We start from the raw sequence: 17835 nt of genomic DNA on the forward strand, positions 1-17835 counted from the left end.
TATTTCTCTTTCCTCTTTCAAGACACTCCATAAAACATACCGCTTTGACCATTTTTTGGTTCACCTGCGCTAATTTCTACTTATGCGGCTGGGTGTCAAATTTATAATCGCATAATACTCCTGTGAGGCGCCTTGGGACGTTTCACTACGTTAAAGGTGCTATATAAATACAAGTTGTTGTTGTTGTTGTAGGCCACAGTGGTGCAGAACTTTCCTAGCCCAAAGCCAACCACTTCGTGCCCCTGAATACCTTGCTTCTCTGGTCCTGTGCTCTTGTACCCTACATTCTTGCTCTCCCCCCACCCAGCACAACGGGAGAGAGTCAATATAAAGACGGAAACTGCAACACCAAAATCACTGGGAATTAGGCACGAAGCAGAGAAACAGTTACAGGAAGAGAGCCATTACCACGACTACTTATTTCTACCTCATCAAAAGGGATCATGCAGAGGTCGGGCAGAGAGAAGAAAATAAAGATTTGTAAACAAGGATGAGCATTTTGAGGTCAACGTGCAGAAACACGAGAGTCAACGGATGAGGAGCAAAAGGGCGACAGTTGAGCAGAGCTTGGTACAGGCTAGGGTATGGGCACCAATGCTCTGGGTTAGTTGGCGCTTGTAAGGGGTAGAACTCAAGAAGCTAGAAAGCAGAGTGCTGGAAAAGGAGGAGAGTTTTAGCCAGCCATACTGCATGGAAGGGGGTGGGGGAGAAGATCACAACTGGCACACATTATGTGACTAAGGTAGAAATAAGTAGTCATCTTCATGGCTCTCCTCCTGTAACTGTTGCTTCGTGCCCACTTCCCAATTATTTTGGTGTTGCAATCCCCATCTTTGTTTGTATTGAGCCTCTCCCATTATATTGGGAGGAAGGAGTGTTGGAAAATAGGAAACGGGGTCAGAGGACCAGAGAATCAAGGAGAACTAAATGGTTGGCTTTGGGTTAGGAGAATCGTGTACCGCAGTGGCCTCAGACACAGCACAGTAAGTCAACGACTGCAACTCTGGGAATGGAAGGCAAGGCCGGAGCTGGTGAGGATGACAGGGTTATGGAGGAGCAGTGAAGGCTCCTTGAAAAATACACACAGCAGCAGAGACAGGGGGTGGGGGCGTCTCGGAGAATTAAAAGAGGGGACACAGAAAACTGGCATGGTGTTCAAAGGCCTTTAGCCCTTTTTGTTTTGAAAGTTGGAACTTGTTTTTGTGACAATGTGGAATTTGAGAGATAATTAAATACGCTGCATACTTGAGAGTGTTTAAGTGTTTCTTTGATTGTAAAATTGGAGCCACTCATTAAAAAGCAACACATCAGCACATTCCCCTCCCTAAGGACATGTTGGACATGTTCCCACATCCCACAGACTTGTGACAAATTCAAAAGATAAATGTCTCCCATTTTTCTAAAGGGATATATAGACCAATAATGAGACTTTATGTGGCTGTTTTCCGTACCTTCCTTCCCTTTAATGCACAATAAAACCCCACATTTGAGAACAAACTGAACGGTTACAGCTCAATAGTTGGATCACCAATGGCTGTACTAAACTTTCCAGCGAGTTTATGCCAGATCAGGGACCTTGAACACGGAGCTGTGCCTTGTGCTTTAATCAGCACTTTGCCCTCGACCGCAGTTTGAAAAACACTCATTAGAACCATAAAGATCCAGTGACCTAGTTGCCAACTCTTTTAATTAGGAGCAAATATGCAGGGAAGTAACAGACTGCAAAGAGAGATGGTTACAAAAATAATCAAGACACAAAAATACTTACATTTCTCACACAATCGCCCAATAGCTGTAACATAAAAAAAGAACTCAAGTCAGATGAGGATTGACGTTTTGCAATGAAGTCTGATTTATTTTTTGCTGAGATATAAGTAGTATTTGTGAAATGCATGAGAGAAACTTTCTAACAGGCACAGGTTCAGTCAGGCAACGGAGGGTGTGGGGAGAGTAGACAAAGAGAACAATTTCTGACATTCACTTATTTACAGCAATACGAGTGAACAGTGAAAATTTCCCCCTGGGCGTGGTGCCCTGCTTGCATTGTACACTCTCTTGAAACAGTGATCTACAGGGAGCACGATCGCCCCTCCCTATCTCTGTAGTCTCCTTCAGCCTCACAATTTCCCCCCTCGCCCCTGGATGTCTGCGCTCCTCAAATTCTGCCTTCTTGAGAATCCCCGATTACAATCGCTCAACCATCGGTGGTCGTGCCTTCAGCTGCCTGGGCCCCAGGCTCTGGAATTCCCTCCCTAAACCTCTCTGTTTCTCTTTCCTCCTTTAAGATGCTCCTTAAAATCTACCTCTCTGACCAAGCTTTTGGCCATCTGGCGTAATTTTTTATGCGACTCGGTGTCAAATTAATTTTTGTGTGTCTTATAACACTCATGTGAAATGCCTTGGGACATGTTACTACTGCTATATAAATACAAGTTGTTGTTGTACTAACGGACTATATTCAACAGCAGCAGGGTGAGACTTTTACGAATGAACCTTTGTGCACTGCACAAACAAATAGATACATGGCACTGCCCAAGAAAAGGGGGAAAGAAAAGTTCAGGCAGAGCGATCCATCTGGGTCTGCCCTGCCCATGTCCCGATGACCAGTTCGGAACAGTACTGATGACACTATGGGAGCAGGATGGTGCTTGGCGGAAGAAATTACAAACAGTGGGAATTTTAGTTTCAGCAACAAGCTAGAGTGGCATGGCTAAGTAGGGACTTGGAATCAGGTCACCGGCTGAGCTCACGGAAAAAACAGTTACCTTTAGGTGAGCTTCTGGTTCTTTAACCTTGTCCTGCCAGGTACAGCCATAAAACTTCCAAGGCAGAATGGAGTCTGTCACATTTCTCTCAACCATTTTGTAGCTCATCACCCGCTTCCTGTAGTTATCGAATGCAGACACAGCAGTTATACTGCCGGCTACCCGCAGGCAAGCACAGATTATTATATAGAACTGTTTCAAGTATACTGTATACCAGTGGTCTGACATTAGTCATTAGAGCATAGTTGGAGTACTGTGTTCAGTTTTGGAATCCACACTATAGGAGGAAAGAGAAAGGGCAAGTGCAGACTCACGAGGATGATGCCTGGCATAAAAACAGATGATTTCATTCGAACAGAGCAGATTGAGGTGTAATTTGATAGAGGCATTTAAAATTATAACGGGAGCAGACACAGAGTAGACAGAATTAATTCCACTAATTAAATCCCATCATGGCTTGCCCCTCCCCATCTTGGTTCCTTCCTCCAGCCTTACAATGCTCAGAACACTTTATTCCTCTGACTCGCAGCTCTTGTGCAACACCTCCCCTTCACCCCACCGTCGGCAGTTATGCCTTCAGCTGTCTGCTCCCCACATTCAGGAATCCCCACCCCCCCCCACCCCGAACACATCTGCCCCCTCCTGCAAGACTCTCCTTAAAGCCCATCTCTTCCACCAAGTTTTTAGTTACCCCTCTTAGGATGTCCTCCTTTGGCTTGACATCTATGTTCATCTGATTATGCCTACATTAAAAGCACTATATTAAGACAAGCTGGTGTTGATTTAGGGGTCTAGAAGAAGGGGACATAGATACAAGATTAAATGCAAGAGATTTAGGACAGAGAGCAGGAGAAACTTTACAAAAAGTGTTGTGAGGCTGTGGAATTCATTGCCAGAGTTAGTGACTGAAGCAGCAACCAGGCCAATGTTTCAAGAATAAGTTAAGGGAATAAATGGATATACGAACAGAGAAAGACAAATGAAAGACTTGGATTTATATAGAGCCTTTTATGACCACCAGACATCTCAAAGCGCTTTACTGCCAATGAAGTACTTCTGAAGTGTAGTCACTTTGGTATGTAGGAAACGTGGTAACCAATTTGCGTACAAACAGCAATGTGATAATGACCAGTTAGTATTTTTTGGTTTTGTTATGTTGATTGAGGGATAAATATTGGCCAAGACACTGGGGATAACTCCCCTGCTCTTCTTCAAAATACTGCCATGGGATCTTTTACGTCAACTTGAGAGAGCAGACGGAGCCTCAGTTTATCGTCTCATCCGAAAGACGGCACCTCCGACAGTGCAGCACTGCACTGGCGTGTTAGCCGATATTTATATGCTCAAGTTCCTGGAGTGGGACTTGAACCCACAACCTTGTGACTCAGAGTCGAGAGAGTGCTAACCACTGAGCCACAGGTGACACAGAGCCGGAACATGGGATGAAAACCATTGCTTACAAGGAAAGCAGTTAGTGGAGACTTGGCACTTCCCAGCGAGAGAAAAAAATCCTGAGGAAGAATGCATCTCCAGAAGCCCCACAGGTTTGGCTCCTTGCAGCAAACTCTATCAGTCCTGGGAAGGGGTCTTGGCCAAGGAATGGACTTGATACTCAAGCACCCCCATGGTTAATTTATGGACCAAGCTACAACCAGATACAGACTTTTAAAAAGGAAAGGCACCCTTTTTAATGTCAAAATGACCAGGTGTGTCCAAAAATCAGCCGCACAGAGCCCCGGCAACTGTGGTCCATTTGTGCTTCTATTTCTTATGGATTGGTTTGCCCAGTTTGAATTTCATGGTATTGTCGCATTGGTGAATTAAATCTAAATGAGAACAAAATCATCGATTAGCATCACCGACTTGACATCTATGCAAATTAATGGAAACATTGGCCCAGATTTTCTTGCAGTGGTGAGATCGGATATGTAGCTGCCTGGCACGCTGATGAGAAGCTCCTCCATATTTTCCTGCAATCTAATTAGAATACGCTGCAGCGAAGGTGGCGGAAAGTCGGGAGCGGCGAGGACATGTTACTCCCAGCGACTCACCGAACATATAAACAGGGCGCCACAGTAAAGTCTGAAGACTGGCATTTATGTGAAGCCGAGTTGTGGCACTCATCAAATGCGCTGCTTCCACCAGGCAGATCTCTTTCTTCTCAGTGGAATCGGCCGGCCAGCTTCTGGTTTAGACAACGCTGTCAAAGCATCACGAATTTGAGCATGGAGATTTCAAGGGTGTGCGAAGCCCGTTCTCCAGCCTCAGAGTGGCTCATGTTTAACCGTGCAAGCAATTAAAAACACAAATCAGCTATAAGTCATGCCACTAGAGCCATTATTGACGTGTGAGTGGCAGCGGCGTGCAAACTGGCGACAATCCAGCAAAATCGCGATCATCGTGGTTCGGGGAGGGGGGGGGGGGGTGTGGGGCGGAGAGAGAGAGAGAGAGAGGGAGGGGGAGCTATGAAAATTTGTCACCAGTTGCTTTTGACAAGAGGAAAATGTAGAGCGCCACAAGTTATTTACTCCACGATATCCTCTTTCTTTTGCACCGCTCAAGGGTCCTGATGATATAGATGGCCAATTAAAATGCCGCAAGTCCCCGGGAAAATACGGACCAGCGATTTAAACTAGATATGTAGCTCCTGAAGCTACACAGCGCACACCTATGTGGCCAAAGACAAAAAGCTTGGACATCCGTGAACTAGAGAGTGAGTGATCAAAGGATCACAATTTTATACAGCGGTTGATTCCAATCCTAATATTCTCAACAAAACACTAACTGTTGTTAGTTTTACAGCTATAAGTAAAATACTGAAGGTTACAGCTAAAACATCAACCTTCCTTTCAGATGCTTATCAGTAGTTCCAGCATTCTATTTGTTTACGTTCCAACAATTAAGCATTTTCTTTCCAGCTCCACAAATCAAATACCTTTGCCACATTTTCTCTCCTTCATATGGTTTTAGAGGATCAATCTGTCAATGCTACTGTCCTGTCATCATCATCATAGGCAGTCCCTCGAAATCGAGGAAGACTTGCTTCCACTCTAAAAGTGAGTTCTCAGGTGACTGTACAGTCCAATACAGGAATTACAGTCTCTGTCACAGGTGGGACAGACAGTGGTTGAAGGAAAGGGTGGGTGGGGAGTCTGGTTTGCCGTATGCTCCTTCCGCTGCCTGCGCTTGTTTTCTGCATGTTCTCGGCGACGAGACTCGAGGTGCCCAGTGCCCTCCCGGATGCTCTTCCTCTACTTAGGGTGATCTTTGGCCAGGGATACCCAGGTGTCGGTGGGGAGGCTTTGAGGGGGTCCTTCAAATGTTTCCTCTGGCCACTTGGGGCTCGCTTGCCGTGTAAGAGTTCCAAGTAGAGCGCTTGCTTTGGGAATCTTGTGTCGGGCATGCGAACAATGTGGCCCGCCCAACGGAGCGTGCGGCAAACCAGATTCCCCGCCCACCCTTTCCTTCAACAACTGTCTGTCCCACCTGTGAGAGAGACTGTAATTTCAGTATTGGACCGTACAGTCACTTGAGAGCTCACTTTGAGTGGAAGCAAGTCTTCCTCCATTTCAAGGGACTGCCGATGAGTTATCTCATTTCTCTCTCCTACCATTCTTAAATAATGTAGTGTCGTTAGCAATTTTCCAATCTAACAAGCACAATTCTCAATTCAAGAGAGCTTTGAAAGATTCTAACTAATGTACAGATACTTATTCAAATATAGTGGGTATCTATACATTAATAGATGAAAGATCTTACAGCTGAATGCACTTCCTGACAACCTTAGGTCAGCTGTGGCTCAGTGGGTAGCACACTCGCCTCAGAATCAGCAGGTTGTGGGTTCAAGTCCCACTCGAGAGACTTGAGGACTAGGCTGACACTCAAGTGCTGCACTGTTGGAGGTGCCGTCTTTCGGATGAGACGTGAAACCGAGGCCCGTCTGCTCTCTCAGGTGGACGTAAAAGATCCCATGGCACTATTTCAAAGAAGAGCAGGGGAGTTATCCCCGGTGTCCTGGGATAATATTTATCCCTCAATCAACATAGCAGAAAAAGATTGTCTGGTAATTATCACATTGCTGTTTGTGGGAGTTTGCTGTGTGCAAATTGGCTGCTACATTTCCCACATTACAACAGTGACTACACTCCAAAAGTACTTCATTGGCTGTAAAGCGCTTTGAGACATCTAAAAATGTTCTTATGCTCATGATCTTATTGAATGGAGGAGCAGGCCCGAGAGGTCGTATGGCCTACTCCTTATTCTTATGTTCTCACCTTGCCTTACCAACTTCAAAAGATTATAGATCTGGTGAATAGGAATCAAAAAGTAAAGATACATTTCACAATTTAAAATGGGGAGACTAAATTATACCTACACACTCTGGTCTAATTATTCCTCCGCAGCAACCCCCCCCTCCCCACACAAACATGCTCTAAATGCACTTCACCTGAACACAAGAATTAGGAGCAGGAGTAGGCCCCTCGAGCCTACTCCGCCATTCAGTGAGATCATGGCTGATCTTCTACCTCAACTCCACTTTCTTGCACTATCCCCATATCCCTTGATTTCCTTAATATTCAAGAATCTAGCGATGTCTGTCTTGAATATATTCAAAGTCTGAGCCTCTACAGCCTTCTGGGATAGAGAATTCCAAAGATTCACCACCCTCTGAATGAAGAAATGCCTCGTTATTTCATTCCTAAATGGCCAACCCCTTATTCTGAGACTGTAAGCCCTGGTTCGAGGCTCCCCAGCTGGGGGAAACATCCTCTCTGCATAAGTATTTTGCATGTTTCAATGAGATCACCTCTCATTCTTCTAAACTCTAAAGAGAATATGAGTCTAGTCTACTCAATCTCTCCTCAGCCCAGGAATCAGTCTACATACAAGTCTGCCCTCCATGGGCCTGTGTTGACTGGAGTATAGAAGAATGAGAGGGGTTCTCAGAGAAACATATAAAATACTGATAGGACTGGATAGGTTAGGTGCAGGAAGAATGTTCCCGATGTTGGGGAAGTCCAGAACCAGGGGTCACAGTCTAAGGACGAGGGGTAAGCCATTTAAGACCGAGAGGAGGAGAAACTTCTTCATCAGAGAGTTGTTAACCTGTGGAATTCTCTACCACAGAGAGTTGTTGATGCCAAGTCATTGGATATATTCAAGAGGGAGTTAGATGTGGCCCTTACGGCTAAAGGGATCAAGGGGTATGGAGAGAAAGCAGGAAAGGGGTGCTGAGGTGAATGATCAGCCATGATCTTATTGAATGGCGGTGCAGGCTCGAAGGGCCGAAGGGCCTACTCCTGCACCTATTTTCTATGTTTCTATGTGTGAGGGCGATTGACTTTCACACGTGCAGACTGGATTCAGCGCAAGGGCCAAAGTGGGGCTAGTTATGGATCAGTTTGGGGGATATGTGGGGTGGGTATTCCCAGCTATTCCCTGCTGGCTGATTTTTATGTCCTAGCTCTTTATGAAACTCGACAAGAACTCGCTGCAACTTCTCGCGGCCGAGCTCAGGGGCCTGGCCCGGCCCGGCCCCACCGGTAGAATGGACAGTCGCGGTGCTCCGTGTGTAGTTATATCCCGGGGAAGGGGTTCTCGCTCCCCTCGCTCACTCACCCACTCCGGCCTGTTTCCGACAGAAGATCAAGTCAGGATGATGCTTCGCCATCACGCCGCCTAACCGCCACCAGCAGCCGGAAGCACCATCTGCGCGACCTCTGACCTCTGCTCACCTCAGTCCAAAAAAAACAACAAATTCAACGTTCAGAGCGGGGGGGGGGGAAGTAATATCAAATTATATTTGAAAGAATAATCTGCAAAGAAATCTATATATCAGCGTAAAAGTGAGTTATATTACGAGGACGCTGGACGCCAGAGAGCGGGCACTTCCGGTGGCAGGAACTAGAAGTGTGAAGTTGCAAGAAAATACAATTTCGGCTACAAGCGTTACAAGCTGCTCGCTGTACAGGTTAGGTTTTATAACTATTTTAATTTATGTTCTCCAACGTGGTTGCTGACATTTGTTGTTGGCCAGGAGGGGTGATTTTAAGCGATGGTTTTACCTCAGCGGATAGGACCTGGCGGTGGCTATATAATGCCGGCTCTGTGACGTCACCGGCAGGCGGCATCTTTGTCAGTGAACAAAATGGCGGCGCGCGTCCTGACTGCCCGCGGACTGCAGGTACCGAGCGCGGCCCGAGGGGCCTTTAAACCGGGGGCACAGTAAGGCGAGGAGCCGCGCCGGCCACCGGCCACCGGACTTCCTAGCTCCATCTGCTCTTTGCCACCTTTTTTTTGTTTGAAATATTAAAGCGCTGGCGGCCGCCGCCAACCGGTCACTGCGGATCCCTCCAACAACCTGTGCCAGGGCAGCCGAATTTCCATGGCAACCGGTTCAGCGGTCAGGATAATACCCGGTTTAAGATTTCGGTTCTTGGTGGTTTGGGTGGTGGGGGGACAAGATTTAGGTTTGAAATATAAGAATAAAGGTTATGGAGGGGTGCAGGAGGGAGTCCAAGGGCACTGGAAAACTCCTTGAGGGCCAAGGTGACAGCAAGGTTACACCAGTCCTGCTCTATTCTGGCACAGTAGACACTAATTAGCTGGCATTGCACTGTTATCAACTGAATAATCTGTTTTCGCCCCCCCCCCCACCTTTTCCTATCGTTACTTCAACAACACTAATGACAAAAGAAGAACTGCAAGTGTTGACTGCATCACTGGAAATCCATCAACACAGCAAAGGACACGTGAATGTCTTTTGGGGGGGGGGGAGATCCCTTTACCAGAACTGGGAAGGGAATGGCTAGATTGTCTGATCTGTCAAAGGTGTTGCACTGAACGTGTCCTCAGTGAATAAATCCGAACAATTAAAATTTAAAAAAAGGTTTGATTCACTCCAGGATCTGCATTTTGCAGTAGCATCTCTAGGGCTTGATGAGTCTTTGGGTCCTCTGGTTAAGCATCCATGTTGATTATATGATTTTTGTTTCTTTATGGACTTGTGACTAACTTTTATTTGGTTTCTTTACCCCACCCCTCCAATGATTTGAAATGAGATTGGGGATTATGGAAGAGGAAGATTTTCCTTGTGCTATGTTGGAGTGCCTTTTAAGGTGCACTAGGCACAGCAGGAAAGAGGTACTGAGGGAATGATCAGCCATGATCATATTGAATGGTGGTGCAGGCTTGAAGGGCCGAATGGCCTACTCCTGACCTATTTTCTATGTTTCTATAAGAAAGCCTATAGTATAAACCTTCACCCTGATTAGTATGTTATTACTGGGATGCAGAACTCTGACCATTGAATAAATGCCAGGGTATCTGTGTACAAATATAATGCATGACCTGTTTTGTAGTAGAGAAAGTTGGCAAAATTCCAAACTGGCCACGAGATTGAAACTGAGCATTTAAGGTGATACCAAGGACAAAGAGCAGTACAAGGTTTCTCTCTCTCTCTCTCTCTCTCTCTCTCTCTCTCTCTTTCGCCCTACTACAGGGTGAGAAGGTGTAACAGTCTGCAGCTCAGACTCACTTATCAAAAGATGGTAAATTTCACTGAACTTTGGCATAACTGACCTGTCATATGTCAATCACCTGAGTGGTTTGTGATAATCATGGAGTATGGGCCACAGCTTCTGCTTGGATGGCTGAGACTGCAATGTCGCATGTAATTTCATTTTAATCTGTATACTATACATTTTTTATTATTTGAGGTTTGAGTGTGTCGCTGTAATTTTATTTCTTTAGACTTGGTTTCTCTGTTGGACATTTTTATTATTCGTTCCTGGGATGTGGGCAAGGCCAGCAATTATTGCCCATCCCTAATTGCCCTTGAGAAGGGCAATGGTGTTCAGAGGGACCTGGGTGTCCTTGTACAAGTATCACTGAAAGTTAACATGCAGGTACAGCAAGCAGTTAAGAAATCAAATGCTTTGTTGGCCTTTATTACAAGAGGATTTGAGTATAAGAGTAAAGACGTCGGGTGCCGCCTTGAACCGCTGCAGTCCGTGTGGTGAAGGTACTCCCGCAGTCCTGTTTTGGAAGGAATTCCAGGGTTTTGACTCCATGATGATGAAGGAACAGCAGTTATATTTCCAAGTCAGAATGGTGTGTGACTTGGAGGGGAACCTGGAGGTTGTGGCGTTCCCAATCGCCTACTGTCTGTGTCCTTCTAGGTGAGAGGTCTTGGATTTGGAAAGTGTTGCTGAAGAAGCCTTAGCGGGTTGCTGCAGTGCAATTCAAATATATCAATTTAAAAATGTGGAAGCTGGCTGGCTGGCTCCAGTGATACAAAAAAAAGCGGGCGTTGAAACATTTCTTTGACAAATCTGTTTGAGGTTACAACTAGTAGAATAGATAAGGGGGGAACCAGTGGATGTGGTGTATTTGGATTTTCAGAAGGTATTCGATAAGGTGCCACACAAGGTTATTAAACAAAATTAGGGCTCATGGGATTGGGGATAATACATTAGCATGGATTAAGGATTGGTTAACTGACAGAAAACAGAGAGTAGGAATAAACGGGTCATTTTTGGGTTGGCAGAGGCTTCAAGGCAGGCTAAATGAGTGGTCAAGAACATGGCAAATGGAATAAAGTGTGGAGAAATGTGAAGTTATCCAATTTGGTAGGAAAATTAGAAAAGCAGAGTATTTTTTAAACTGTGCAAGATTGGGAAATGTTGGTGTCCTTGTACACGTATCACTGAAAGTTAACATGCAGGTACAGCAAGCAATTAAGAAAGCAAATGGTATGTTGGCATTTATTACAAGAGGATTTGAGTATGAGTAAAGACATCTTTCTGCAATTATATAGAGCCCAGGTGAGGGCCCTTACAGGGCTTGACGGGGTAGATGCAAGGAGGATGTTTCCTCTGGCTGGGGAGTTTAGAACCAGGGGGCACAGTCTCAGCATAAGAGGTTGGCCATTTAGGACTGAGATGAGGAGAAACTTCTGCGCTTAGGATAGTGAATCTTTGTAATTCTCTACCCCAGAGGGCTGTGGATGCTCAGTTGTTCAATATATTCAAGACAGAGCTATCCAATTAGTCCCATAACCCTGAGAATTTTTCTTTTGCAAATATTTATCCAATTTGTCCTTTTGAAAGTTATTATTGAATCTGCTTCCACCACCCTTTTGAGGAAGTGCATTCCAGATCATCATAACTCCCTATGTTTTTTAAAAAAAACCCACCTCATCATCTCCGCCCCCCTCGTTCTTTTTTTTGGTGCAGGCTCGAAGGGCCGAATGGCCTACTCCTGCACCTATTTTCTATGTTTCTATGTTTTGCCACTCCTTTATCAGTGTCAAGGGATCCAGAGATCAACTGTCTTCAGAAGATGAGAATTAGGAGCAGGAATAGGCCCCTCGAGCCTGCACCACTATTCAATAAGATCATTGCTGATCTTCGACTTCAACTCCACTTTCTCGCCCGATCCTCATATCACTTGATTTCGCCTAGAGTCCGATAATATATCGATCTCAGCCTTGAATATACTCAACAATTCAGCATCCCCAGCTCTTTGGGGTAGAGAATTCCAAAGATTCACAACCCTCCTGAGTGAAGAAATTCCTCCTCATCTCAGTCTTAAATGGCTGACCCCTTATCCTGGGACAATGCCCTCTAGTTCTAGGCACTCCAGCCAGGAGAAACAACCTCTTGGCATCTAACCTGTCGATCCCCTTATATGTCATGCTCCAACTGCTGCCACAGTTAACTCAGCACAGAACTGGAATTAGGTGACGATCTTGTATAGTTTGACTGTACTCCAGAGACCCGTAGTGATAAATACTGTTCTAATTCTAATTGACCTTGGCTCTTGACTTCCCTGATGCTTGACTTTTTTTTTGTTGCCTGTGTAGTGACACGTTTACTATGACTCCCATGGAATGTGTGTCATCAAGGTGGGAATTCATTCGTAATCGACCCACTGGGCTTTTGCAGTTCAAATAAAACATGTCTTTTTCTGTGCCTTTCATAATCTGCTCTTTTCACTTGTTGCAGCAAGCCCTGGGCCATGGTGCCCGGAGGTACCACCTCTCCGCCGTGTGCCGGCGAGCCAAAGTGTCCATGAGCCGCTTCGAGCCCCTCGAGTATGTCAATTATGAGATGCTGCGGAAGAACATTGACATCGTTTACAAAAGGTACATGGAAAGGATGTTCAGAGATCTTCCTGGTCACCACATTACAGGAAAGATGTGGTTGGACTAGATAGCATACAGAGGAGATTCACGAGGATGTTGCCAGGACTGGAGAATTTTAGTTATGAGGAAAGATTGGATAGGCTGGGGTTGTTTTCTTTGGAACAGAGGAGGCTGAGGGGATACTTAATTGAGGTGTATAAAATTATTAGGGGACTAGATAGAGTAGATAGGAAGGACCTATTTCAGTAGTGATACCCACCCTCCTATATGGCTGAGACGGGGACTATATACAGCAGACATTTCAAAACACTGGAGAAGTACCACCGGTGCTGCCTGCACAAGATCCACAAACCCCCTGGGAGGACAGACGCACCAACGTCAGTGTTCTCGCTCAGGCCAGCATCGAAGCACTGACCACGCTTGATCAGCTCCGTTGGGCAGGCCACATTGTCCGCATGCCCGATACGACACTCTCAAAGCAAGCGCTCTACTCGGAGTTTTGTCACGGCAAGCGAGCCCCAGGTGGGCAAAGGAAATGCTTCAAGGCCACCCTCAAAGCCTCCTTGATAAAGTGCAACATCCCCACTGGCACCTGGGAATCCCTGGCCCAAGACTGCCCAAAATGGTGGACGAGCATCCGGGAGGGCACTGAGGACCTCGAGTCTCATCGCCGAGAGCATGCAGAAATCAAGTGCAGGCAGCAGAAAGAGCGTGCAGCAAATCTGTCCCACGCCCTTTCCTTCAACCATTGTCTGTCCCACCTGTGACAGAGACTGTAGGTCTTGCATTGGACTCCTCAGTCACTTGAGAACTCACTTTTAGAGTAGAAGCAAGTCATCCTCGACTCCCGAGGGACTGCCTGTGATGATGATGATGATGTGTAAAATTATGAGGGGACTAGATAATGTATAGGAAGGAACTATTTCCCCTACCAGAGGGGTCAATAACCAGGGGGCATAGATTTAAAGTAATTGGTAGAGGATTAGAGGGGAGTTGAGGAGAACGTTTTTCACCCAGAGGGTGGTGGGGAACTAGAACTCACTGCCTGAAAGGATGGTAGAGGCAGAAACCCTCATCACCTTTTTAAAAAGTACTTCGGTTATGGCACTACAAGTGCATATCCACCAGGCAGGGATAGCTCTTTTTCGGCCGACAGTCCTGAAGGTCTGATGGTGACTTCCTGTTAAGAGTTTACTGATTTTAGAAGGCTATGTTGATGGTGTTAGATGAAGTAGGTGGGAGGAGGCTCGTGTGGAGCATAAACACCGGCATAGACTTGTTGGGCCAAATGGCCTGTTTCATTGCTGTAAATTCTACTGTGCTTTATGTTCCAACAGACTGGAACCTGAGATCCAAAAGCCTGTATTTCACCCCTCCTATGCACTTTCCCTGGTCGTGCTTCCAGTTTCAGCTGTGTGGGCGGACGCTGGGAATGAACTGGGATACTCAGCGTTTCTTTTAGCCTCTTTATCTACCTGTGGTATCCTAATCGTTCCTCAGTACCTTGCCACCTCACTGCCATGAAGTCTTCACTGGGATAGTTGCAGGGAAGACACCCTGTCCTCCCTCGTCACAGCGGAGAGGGGCCTTCCCAATGCTAAACTTGCACCCCTAACATTGTTGCTTAACACTCTTAGTAGTTGGTTGCAGACTGCCGCTGGCAGAAGCCTCATCACATCTCTCGAATGTCTCTGGCCGGACATACAGTGAATTACTTGGACAGCTTTGGTATCGGCAGCAGCCCTTTTGCGCACAGCAAGTTCTCTCAAACAATGAGACCAATGCCCAGTTAATCTTTTGGTGCTGAGAGTTGAGGGAGGAATGTTGCTTAGGACAGTAAGAGAACGTCCTGCTTTTCAACTATAACCACAAAATCTTTAATATCCACCTGAGCCACTGAAACAGGCAGGTGGGAATCTTGGTTTAACATCTGAAGGACAGCCCCATATCCAGTGCAACATCATCATCATCATCATAGGCAGTCCCTCGGAATCGAGGAAGACTTGCTTCCACTCTTAACATGAGTCCTTAGGTGGCTGAACAGTCCAATACGAAAGCCACGGTCCTTGCCACAGGTGGGACAGACAGTCGTTGAGGGAAAGGGAGGGTGGGACAGGTTTGCCGCACGTTCCTTCTGCTCCCTGCGCTTGTTTTCTGCATGCGCTCAGCGCCCTCCCGGATGCACTTGCTCCACTTAGGGCGGTCTTTGGCCAGGGCCCAGGTGTCGGTGGGGATGTTGCACTTTATTAGGGAGGCTTTGAGTATGTCCTTGTAACGTTTCCTCTTTCCACCTTTGGCTCGTTTTCCATGAAGGAGTTCCGAGTAGAGCGCTTGCTTTGGGAGTCTCGTGTCTGACATGCGGACCGATGTCTATGTCAAAGCGTCTTAAGTTTTCGGGCAACTATGGCGGTGCGGTGTCCCGGCCTGTTGCTGTTGGAGTTGTCCATGAGGGTCCTGATGTTTCAGGCCCCGAACTTCATGTTAACGGAGTGGAAGATGCCTGTGCGTGAGTTCTTTTAACATGGGGTGGCTGTTACACATCGTCTACCACACGGGCTTAGCTGAGCAAGGTCTTGTCCAGTGGCAAGGGGGTCCAAGACGACTGGAGACTAGGCACTGCAGTATGAGCCTAATTGCTTATGGCGAGATGTTGGCCGCAAGCTCGGCGCCGAGTAGCACCCTTGATGGTAGGTGGTCCAAGGCTTGGTTGGGGGCAGGCATTGGGAGGGTCATTGGTCTGCTGGAGCTCCGTGTGGGAGTTCAGTAAGGAGTGGAAGAGTCACAGTCATGATGCCCACCAGTTAGGCCAGATCATTAGTGAGGAAGGAGAGGTCCAGCCGTCGAGGAGGAGAGGCCCGATCCTGCTGGAGGGATGTAGGCCTGTCGCTGGAGGGAAGAAGGCCCGTCGCTGGAGGGTGGGGTGATGCCCCGGTCGCCTGGTCAGAGACTCATCTGCTTGCCCCTTAGTATTTCACTGCTCAAGCCTTGGCTTGGGTCTTCAATCCACAATGTTGGAGGCAAGAGTGTTACCAACTGAGCTAATATGGCACTTGCCTGCCTGCCCCAACAGTCTGGACATGTCATGGAGGAAGAAAAATATTGCCACAGCTGAAACTTACCAGGTACTGACATTGATTGTGAGTTCCGAGATTCACTCCAGAACTTGATCACATAATATAGGCTGACACTCCTAATGCAGTATTAAGGGAGTGCTACATTGTCAGAGGTGATGTTTTTCAGACAGACGTTAAACCAAGACCACTGTTGCCTGTTCAGGTGGATGCAAAATGTCCCATGGCACTATTTGAAAAGGAGCAGAGGAGTTACCCTGGTGTCTCTTAACCAAAATGCCACCAAAATATTTATTATTTATCTGATTTACTGTTTGTGGAATCTTGTGTGCAAATTGGCTACCTTGTTTGGCTGCGTAACCATAGTGGCTACACTTGCACTTCTTGGCTGGGAAGCACTGTGGGATGTACGAAGGATGTGAAAGATGCTGCACAAAGGCTGGTGCCACTGCCAGTCCTTGCAATTGGTCCTTGATGCAATGCCATGGTGTTAGGGTTTTTGCACCCTTTCCCAATTATTCGACGTGACTCCAATATAGTACAATAGTATTTTATTAGGTATTACACAAAAGTCAGTATTTATAGGTGCCATAGCAGTAGTTTACAGTACAGAACGAGAATGGTATCACCCGTGCTGTCCTGGGTAGAATTCGTGCCCTCTTGATAGGAGACTTGAAAGAAGTTTCCACCCCACCTGGGGTCTCTTCAGCCTCGCCCCTTGTCTTGGTCTCGCCCTGCCTGAGGTATCCTCTGTTGGCCCTGGTCTTGTCTTCATACCGCCTGGTGTAACCTCTATCTGGATCCTCCTCCTCATGGGCCACTGCTGCCTGGTTCCTCTCGAGGGTCAGCCCTTGCTCCTGGTGCTCTACAGCCTTTTATGTCACTTTTGAGGGTGGTTGCAGGGGTCGATATTGACACAGGTATCTACCCTACTGAGGCCTTTCCAAAGGGTGGGCTGGCCAATTCAGCCCATTCCCCATTCCTACCTTTGATGGACAAAGAGTGACTGGTCCTCAAGATGTCATACCTTCATGGCTGACCAATCATTGGCTTACAACAGATCTGGCTCTTGCTTTTTCTCAAGGCCTTAGCCAGCAACTTCAGGAACTGTTATCTCCTGTTCTACAGACAGTGTCTGGTCCCAGGCCTGATAATTCTTCGATACTATTGTAAAGACTGTCTTATCTAGTCCCAAGACCAGTTAGTTGATTTGCACACTGTGTTAATTGTGTGAAGACAGAATGCGTCTTTCTCTTAGTTTTGAAAAGCTTGACAAACTTTTGGCTTTATGACTACTGTATACTTGTTTCATATGAAAAAGGTGATTGTATAACGAACTGTAAAAGTTGCATATCAAAAATACATGTGGTACAATGAATCAAGGTGCATGTGTGAGGTTAGAACAAGTGTTTACAATCTGTTGGTAGTGATCAGGTACATTTCTGGTTAATAAAGGTGATTTCACAAAATACATATCCAGTACAGATTTAACATGTAGAATAGTTTTTCAGTGGTATGATTGGTTGGTCATGTATATTTAAAAACAAACATGTTCCCCATGTCAACCATTATAAATGGAGACTAGCAGTGTAAACATGTCACATTGTAATTACACCCTTCTGCCAGTGGCGGGGCAGGATAGGCAGAGTTTTATTTCGGGTGAGGATATACGAATTTATAATGGCAACGTATCAAAATAAGGATAGAATATATATGGAGTGGATTATGTTTGCATACCTTGGTCCCATTCCCTCCTGCTTCCAATCCCACTTAGCTGATGACCATTCTTGGTCTTGGGTGCCTTTGTGCAATGCCACGGGAGAATGGTGTATTCTATAAATGTAATAAACGC

At 46.3% G+C, this 17835-nt stretch overlaps 3 protein-coding genes across 4 annotated transcripts in view; 1 reads left to right on the forward strand and 2 right to left on the reverse strand.

Annotated features, from left to right (window-relative positions):
* The window catches only part of phf5a (PHD finger protein 5A), a 36829-nt gene extending 28375 nt beyond the window's left edge, over positions 1-8454 (reverse strand). Inside the window, exons 1-2 of the mRNA XM_070861653.1 lie at positions 8385-8454; positions 1769-1792 (exon numbers count right to left, since the gene is read on the reverse strand). Of these exons, the coding sequence (XP_070717754.1) occupies positions 1769-1792; positions 8385-8436 (76 nt within the window). The 5' untranslated portion in view covers positions 8437-8454. The remainder of the gene's footprint in view (positions 1-1768; positions 1793-8384) is intronic.
* Positions 1-8463, reverse strand: part of LOC139229965 (protein Tob2-like) — a 121696-nt gene extending 113233 nt beyond the window's left edge. Inside the window, exons 1-3 of one of the 2 annotated variants that reach the window (XM_070861651.1) lie at positions 8385-8463; positions 2766-2883; positions 1769-1792 (exon numbers count right to left, since the gene is read on the reverse strand). The gene's annotated coding sequence lies outside the window, so the exon portion shown is untranslated. The remainder of the gene's footprint in view (positions 1-1768; positions 1793-2765; positions 2884-8384) is intronic. The other variant, XM_070861652.1, reaches the window with a different exon arrangement.
* Positions 8464-8895: 432 nt separating this feature from the next.
* aco2 (aconitase 2, mitochondrial) overlaps positions 8896-17835 on the forward strand; it is a 78345-nt gene continuing 69405 nt past the window's right edge. The window contains exons 1-2 of the mRNA XM_070861654.1: positions 8896-8949; positions 12773-12912. Of these exons, the coding sequence (XP_070717755.1) occupies positions 8914-8949; positions 12773-12912 (176 nt within the window). The 5' untranslated portion in view covers positions 8896-8913. The remainder of the gene's footprint in view (positions 8950-12772; positions 12913-17835) is intronic.

The sequence above is a fragment of the Pristiophorus japonicus genome, chromosome 19 (assembly GCF_044704955.1).
Source record: "Pristiophorus japonicus isolate sPriJap1 chromosome 19, sPriJap1.hap1, whole genome shotgun sequence".
Lineage (NCBI taxonomy): Eukaryota > Metazoa > Chordata > Chondrichthyes > Pristiophoridae > Pristiophorus > Pristiophorus japonicus.